This window comes from Ammospiza caudacuta, chromosome 1, assembly GCF_027887145.1.
Source record: "Ammospiza caudacuta isolate bAmmCau1 chromosome 1, bAmmCau1.pri, whole genome shotgun sequence".
Taxonomy (NCBI): domain Eukaryota; kingdom Metazoa; phylum Chordata; class Aves; order Passeriformes; family Passerellidae; genus Ammospiza; species Ammospiza caudacuta.
In genome coordinates this window covers 44,664,860-44,672,982 of record NC_080593.1, presented here as the reverse complement: position 1 = coordinate 44,672,982, position 8,123 = coordinate 44,664,860, and the positions used below count along the sequence as shown (strand labels likewise).

General features: G+C 41.3%; 1 protein-coding gene across 1 annotated transcript in view; it reads right to left on the bottom strand.

Moving 5' to 3' along the window:
* Positions 1–8,123, bottom strand: part of BFSP2 (beaded filament structural protein 2) — a 28,359-nt gene that overhangs the window by 1,685 nt on the left and 18,551 nt on the right. The window contains exons 5-6 of the mRNA XM_058801264.1: positions 7,819–7,950; positions 6,507–6,727 (exon numbers count right to left, since the gene is read on the bottom strand). Coding sequence (XP_058657247.1) covers positions 6,507–6,727; positions 7,819–7,950 — 353 coding nt within the window. The remainder of the gene's footprint in view (positions 1–6,506; positions 6,728–7,818; positions 7,951–8,123) is intronic.

The window sequence follows — 8,123 nt, the reverse complement described above, 5'->3', positions numbered from 1 at the left end:
GGTAAAGTGAGAGCCCAAATGAAAATTACCAGTCAAACGTGTATTGGTTTGTGTTACAATTATATAAAAGTAGGCATGTTTGTATTCTGGAGTTACTTAGTATAATTCTATGCATGTCATATTTTCACTTGAAATGATTATGTATGTATTAGCATATAAATTAAAAGTTTTTCCACCCTTTGGAGGTTGCAGTCTCACCTTATGTCCATGACAATGCTGTTACTTAGTGCTTTCCATCCGTATTTCTCAGGTCGCTTGAAAAAACAGGCAAGGTGCCGTTGACGCTGCAGAAAGAAGTTAAATACACGATGTCTTCATGAAGTGTTTTGTAGCTGTAACTGAGTCACTGTAGTCAATTTCACCTTTGGGAAATGTGTTACAATCCTCTTTTTATGCGTCACCCGATGTCCTCCTCGTATTTTTACCACCTGTGTAGTTAGAGGTTTTGAGCTTGCGCAGAGCAGGCCCTAGAGTGCTAAAAGTTGCAAGCATAACAATAAATGTGGTAGCACCAAGAATGTGATGTGATCAGTGACACTTTCCTTTTGTGATAGGAATCATTGCTGAAGCAGGGAGCACATTTGGTAGCAAAATCTCATTTTTCTGTGCCTCCTGGGTACTCCCTTCCTGCTGTCCCCTTGGGATGATGGAAGGTCATGGGGAAGGTGTGACAAGGAACGGCTGGGTGTGGAAGAGTGTTTGACATTCCTGTTGTCAAAGGCCACATTCCCTTGTGTTTGTGCTCCTTTATTTCCTGGGAAGCCAACAGACCTCCAGCACTGCCCCATGCTGGGACTTGCAGGCTCAGCACTGGTAATACCATTCAATTAAGCAGACAGTTTGTGTCCCTCAGCTTTTGTGGTAGATAATGTACTAAGCACAGTGCTGTGCCTGATTCTAAGCTGATAATTACTTGAATTTCAGCAAGTGGTAAAATATTTTCACTGTATTATTATGGATAGCCCCATTATCAGGCTGGAGAATGTGAACCCAGTGCCTTTTTGCAGCTTTTAGCATCTGCGTCTCTTGTCTCTTGCAAACACAGTACTGTAAGGCTGGAATGCCCAGCTCTGGATTAGAAACTTAATACCTGTCAGGAGCAGTGCACCAAGAAACATTTCAGCTGTTAAATCTGGAACAGACTCAGCAGAAATCATGGAAAATAGCAGCAACGTTTATGCCTCGGAAGGCTTAGATCCCGATTTAAAGACATGTTTTGCTGCTTTAAAGGAAGCATTAGTTATGCAGTTATGCTTGGATTTACCTCCCACCTCTAGTTTTATTTTTATGTCAAGTTGCAAAAATTTGCTGATGCATGGCATTTGTATTTCTGTGCAAATGCATTTCTTCAGCTTTTACCACTGAGATTCTTATTATGCAAAAAGATGCAGGAAAAAGGTTATTTTTTGTGTTTTTCTTTTTCTTTCTCAAATTCTATGTCCCTCAATACTTGCACAGAGGACACTTGGCTGAAGAATGGCTCGCAGGCACGGACTGGCAGGAGTGATGTTTGTAATGCAAGGAATATATCCAGAATGCCACATTGCTGTGCCGGGAGCATGAGCTCAGCACACGGCTCCCTGCTGCACTGAGCATCACTGACCCGTGTGACCTGCCCTTGGCAAGACACAGTGCTCCGAGTGCCTCTGCTCGCTACAGATTTACCCCCAGGACTCCGAGGACTTTGTCTCTCTCTTCTCCCCCTGCAGTGGTGCTTGTCTGCCTCCTCTCCATTCTGGAGCTGTGGCAAGTCCTGCCATGGCACTGCTCCCTGTGCATCTTGGTGCATTTTATAAAGCCTGAGCTGTGAAGCACTACTGCATGTAGGGAAAGTGGTGCAGCAGTAACTTGGAGAAGCCAAAGGAAGGAAATTTGGAGTGAGTTGTGGGTGATGCAAGAGATAGGAGCAGACTTCCATTTCCAGTCTCCCAGTGTTTCATCTTCCTTTGTACCCAGTTATCTCCATTCTGTGACGTGAAGGTGACAGCACTGCAAACTGCATTGACATTTGCGGAGCACAAGCCGAAGAACAATCAGTAACTCATGGGCAGATGCCTGCTTAAGGAAATTGGAGAAGATGCCCTTAGGTGCAGAGCAGCTTGCAGCAAGTTTCTGGTGGAGTCCTTGTCACAACATGGGCCCATTCCTCTTTAGGAGCTTAGCCTTCCTCTAAGCTCTGAGTTTACTGTAATTTCAGACCTCTACAACCAGAAGGGAGAAGTTTTATCATGCTCATTTCTTCACCATGGATTGCCATCTGAACGCAGGCACTGGTGCCAGCAGTGCATGGTGGTTTGTTAAACTGTTAAATTTTAGACAAAGCCAGAGTGAAAGTGACCTTAAAAATAATATTTTAACCACAGAACCAGTATAATAGTTCTTATAGTAAAATAGAAACAGTAGAATGTTAGGCTAGAATACCCGTTTCTAGCTGGTGTGCTATGTTGCTGCTCAGTGTGAAATCTTAAATGAGGCAGGGGCTCACATAGAACTGGCACCCTCTCCTTCCCCCAAGGATGCAGCAGTGTGGGTTCAGGCTGTGGTACAGAAGAAGCTATGCCTGGCTGGGAGGAGTATAAAGTACACATCTGGTTTGACAGCACAGCTCATCTGACCTAGTGACTAGCTGTCACCAAGGGGGTGGCTGTGCTTTACAGTCTGGACTAGTTCCCCTCCCATCCTGTGCTGCCATTGCTACATATCTGTCCCTGCAGTGGCCAGATTCAGGAAACCAAGTGTCAGGAAAGTTTGCCAGCGTTTTGCAGGACTAATTTTCTGCTGATTTTGAATCTTGAGCTGTCTCCTGAGACATCAGAGAGATGTTGGTGCTAACACGAGATGACGCAATGGGAGTACATAGCACATGAGGGGGAGCTGAGGTGTCTTTTTGTGCAGCAGCTGGGTGTTAGATTGTATTATCTGTGCTCTCTGACTGCATCCTGAGTGTTCATAACAGCAAATGCCTCAAATTCCTTCACAGGAATATAGAGGTGAGAGATACTGCAGTGGGAGATAATAAAATCTGTTTTCTGGTGCTGATTTTCTATGGAAAACCAGCTGGAAACGTGTTCATGTGTATTTAATAAAGCAACTGCTGGACTAGAGGATAAATATAAAGCTAAATCAGTTTATGAACCTTAGTGCTTACAAATAGTTGTGAAAGCCTTTAGTCTCTCATACTCTCAATATCCCATCTGGCACAGTGGAGACTGTCAGTGCTTAGACAGCATTCAAGCAGCCTGGAAGGGCTGCATAGCCAGCCAGGGACTCACAGGAGTCTGTGTAAAAGTGCAGAGGGATTTCTTCACAAGAGCTTTAGCACTTAATATGAAAACACTTTGATTTAGAGGGGCCAGATGTGCTACATTTGACTTCTGATGGGCTACTCCCAAAAATAATCTTTTCTGTGGTTTTTGGTCTTTGTTAGGAATAGAGAGAAAAGCTGCTGGAAATTCATTATTTATGCTTAGATGCTTCCTCCTTTTCCAGACACTTCTCCGTGCTGAAATACCTTGATGATTTTGAAAGAAACTGTTTCCATTCCAATGAATAAACATCTTAGTATTAATCTAACTTGAATTTTATGGAGTATAATGGATCATGACATATAAAAAACTTTTCAAAAATCTTTCTTTCACATCTGAGTATAACTGTAGACTCAGAATTTCATCAGATTTATCTCCATGAGTGACACTTATAAAGAATAGTTTCACAGGGGGATAATCAGTTGCTCTTCATACCTGAAGCATCACTAGAAGATAGCAAATGGATCTGAATTCAGATTGTATATTGTTATGTTTTTTAAATTCTCTCTTCACTTTCAAATCAGAGGGAGATTGCTCTCTTCTGTGTCAGGAATGAGTGGGAAGTTATGTTCTGTTAATGCCAAAAAGTGATCATTCCTAGACACCAACCAGTTAGCCCCAACCCAAGGGCATGTGCCATCTAATTTCTTGTATCACTGTTTGTGTGTATTTTCTCTCATCATCACTGTTGTTGATGGAGTCTCAGCTTGCTAAGTTCTGTCTGCACTGATGTATTAGAAGGTATTATTGCTGCTCTAAGGAGCCATTCTCATTATTATGAGAAAAAAAAAAGCCAACCAGAATCTGCCATCATCTGCCTTTTTTTTTTTTTTTTTTTTTTTTGCTTTTGTTTGGTAATCTTTTAATCCAGTAATTTTTAATCAAAATCTTGCAGGTGGTGTATGCCAGATGGACTTTTTGTAGAGATTAAATGAAGGATAATTTGTCAAGCAGCTGCATCAGTGAGGATTTTTCCTGTGTGGGGGAATGTGCAAGGAAAGGCATGACAACACTTGTGTCCCTATTCCTGTAATTCACTGGTGGATCACGTTTAGTGTATTTGGAGAGTATTTGATTTTATCAGTCATTAAAATCTAACTAGCTTTCTTAGCTAATGTTTCAATTAAAAATCAAAATATCTAAAGTCTGCCTCTCTTATGTCCTGTATGCCACTGTGTTCTCTAATATATGCGATTTCTCAGTAGTCTTTGAGTCCATACAATGAACTGTGTTGTCACCTGGTGTAAGTGTTGGTCTTGTGAAGTCCCAATCCAACAAATACATGTATGGTTAACTTCATTGCTGTGCGGAAACTTGTGAAGGAAAGCCAGCCACCTGCCTAAAATTTTGTGTGATAGGAGCTAAGGTTCGTTATGTTTCTCTGAAAATGCAAGATCCATCTTGGCAGTTTATGTGACCATACTGCACGTGCAATACAATGAGGTTGTCCATGTTTAAAATATAAAAGAAAGTCAAAAGTGAAAGATGGAGAAATCTTTTTCCTCATGATACCATCAAAATACAGGAAATTACCTAAGGTCAAGCATCAGGATGATGCTGTGTGGATTCCTGTTCAAAAGAAGTGTGGCTGACCTGCCTTGGAAGGATGTTGATTTTAAGAAAGAGCAACCATATAAAAACAAATATAAAAATATATCAATATCTCAAAAAGTATCAAATTTTCACAAACTGATTCCCTGGCTTGGACTTTCAGTATACAGTAAAAGGATGTAACCTGGATGCAGGCAGAACTGCTGTTGCTCTCCTGCACCTTCAGCTTTTCCAGAAATTTAGTCTAGACTTAAAAATGTGTTTATAAGGTACTGTTGGGATGCTTAGATTAATGATTCTGCTGGTTTACATGTTGCAAAATTAATCATGTTGAGTTAACAGCACACTTAAACTCCTTAGGCATTATTTGAATTAGATTTCACACCACTGAGCTGATGGTCTTGTGACACAACAGAACATTCATCATTTCCATGTGGGTGCTGTGTGCACAGTGGAGGGGTAGCTCAGGCTTGATATATTCACATATATATCTTGATATATTTATACTGTCAAAAGAAAAGGTTTACTTGGTGGGAAATGGAGAACTAATATTTTTAATCTAACCCTCTCCAGCTATCATGAAAATACTGGAAGAAAATAAAAAATCAAACAAAAGCATGATATTCTTTATTTTTATTATAATTTTAACAACATGAGTAAATTGAAATCTGTAAGCAAAGCAATTACGTGAAGAGGGTCTAATAAAGTTGTTCAAGCTACAACCTACTTTGATTGTTGAATCAAACTGAATAAAGCAGGCTGCTTTGATGAGTTTTTAGCTTCCACGAACATAATTGGCAGTGACATCTTTTGCTTTAATGGCAATGGTCTTCTGTGAGCTGGGAGTCATAATCAGCTGAAAGTAAAAAAAAGAAAAAGATAAAAATAAAAATTGTTCACTACTACTAACAGGAAAATTGCTGAACCAAGTCCTACTCTCAGTTCAGCTGGTGAAAACTCACCAGCTTCAGCAAGATTTGATTCTTTTAAAATTCTCTCTGTCCTGAGTAGAAGAGCAAGTCAAAATCTGTGGATGAGATTCTCAGAGGTTTCTGACTAAGGGTGGTTAAGGATCTTAGAAATGCCCAACCAAGCAACTCTACCCAATCACTGTAAAGGTGTTTACAGGTTATTCCCAGAAGAAAAATCTTAGGACTTGGAACCACATTTCTTCACAAAAGGTACAGTCAGTGGCCCAGATTCTGTCCTTGGACTTCAGGACAAACTTATAAGCTTAGGCAGAGAATTTTTCACAGCTATAATATTTGGACTGTATTGAGGGAGGAGGAAGGATGGCATAATGTATTCAAATTAGGAAACAACTACGCATCTGCTTTGCAGCCCCTAATGTAGCCCCTGGTTGCAGCTTTTTTAGTGTCACATCTCAGACCTTCAGAGAAATGAAACTCATGGCATGTTCCCAAACCATGTCCTTCTTTGGCAGTGCTGGAAACCACCCATCTCCAATATACTAGGAATCTTTGTTTGATGGGATTTGGTGTGTTCTCCCTCTTTGGCAGCTTCTGCAAACCTCACCATCTACCAGCCAGCTTTATGAAACATGAGAAGCACCCCAGTCCTCCTGCTTCCAGCAACCTCACAACCCCTTCCCTGGGAGTGTTCTCCATCCTTTTAAGGACAAGTAAGTACCTGCTTTGCTCTCCATCCAGGAGGCAGTGGTATGCAGCAATGTCTTTCTCCAGCTGTTGTTTGCTAGTCAGCAGATTTTCACGATCCCTCTGCTGCTGTTCGGTTTCTACTTTGATTTCTCCCATCTCTGCCTCCAGCTTGGAAATGACAGAGCCTAGGTTCTGCAGTTCAATGTCATGCCAGTGCTTGGCATCATATAAAGAGTTCTCCAGGCCCCTCTTCTGCAAGGGCAGGACAGCAAACAATGAATCAGTCAATTTCCATATGCTTCATAGTGATTTTTATTCAGGTTTGGCCAATATCTCTATTGACTATATATATATTTTGACAATTCCTTTCTTTACCTACCTTGGTATTAGGTATTATCATTACAAAAGTTGAATATCTGTACTTTTATAAGGTGCAGATATTCCTGACATTATCTAATACTACACTACCAAGCAATCTCGGTGAGATTGAGTATGAATACACTGAAGATGGAAATTTGGAGCCTGGTTGTCAAATGTGGTACACTTAGAGCACTATTTAAATCAAGAGGAGCCCAGAAATATCTGGCATCTCTAGAAACAGTATTTGGTGTGTTGGAACCCAGGACATTCTCTGTCTGCCCTGGAGGACTCGAGACTCTGGCAGGGGCCTCAGAGACCTTGGCATGGAGTCAAAGACACCTGTGCCTTCAATTTTAACCCATGGAAACAATTACCAACTTTGTGTGAAGAGTTACAAGCCACAAGGGTTTGAGTAGAATGATAGTGAATTTATCACAGGGTGAAAATGTAGAATTTTTGGGTTTTTAGAATGGGGGTTCAAGAGGCAAGATGGAGGAATCTGAGTGTGTCCTGTCCTTCTCCTTCTTCTTGCCCTCCATCTTCTGCTGTGATGGTGGCGCTTTTGAATTTGTTTAGAGTAGAGACAAACTATCTAACACAGGTGATAGGTATTGGAAAATTATTGTAAATAAAGTACACGTAATTTTCAGTATAAAAAGATAACACCACCCCAAGGGCAGTCAGTGTGCCTCAACCCGAACTGCTGGACAGACCTCAGTGGGTAAGAAAAAGATTGCATGAGATAAGAGAAAATAAACAGCCTTGAAAACCAGAGCCAAGGAATCTCAACTTTTTCTTCAAGAGTGGGGCTGGGAAAAAAAGACTTTTTAATACCTTGGGAGCCTTTCTAACAACTCATTACCCGAGATTGGGTGGAAAATGGGATTAATTCTTAACTCTGCATCCCAAGACAGGAATGTTCCCCTCAGAGGTTGCGTTGAGTTTGCAGAGAATACACCCCCTGAAAACCCAGCATTCCTTACCAAGGTTCTCAAAGATTCGGTTTCTGCTTGCAAGCTCTGTATTTTGCAGGCAGTTTCGTGGAACTCGGTTCTGAGGCCCTCCACCAGCTCCTCCTCCTGGGTCCGCACGGCAGCCGCCGTCTCAGCCTGTTGCTGGTGAAAGAAGGCGACTGTCATCACAACCTACACAAGTTATGGTTTAGCTTCCTTGCAGACCAAACTGACAGTAATATTTTCACAGTTTGTGGCAATCCTGACTCCAAGTTTGATTCCTGTGCATTAAATCCCTCGGTTGAATAATTCTGGATACTTCTTAGTGTCAAAAT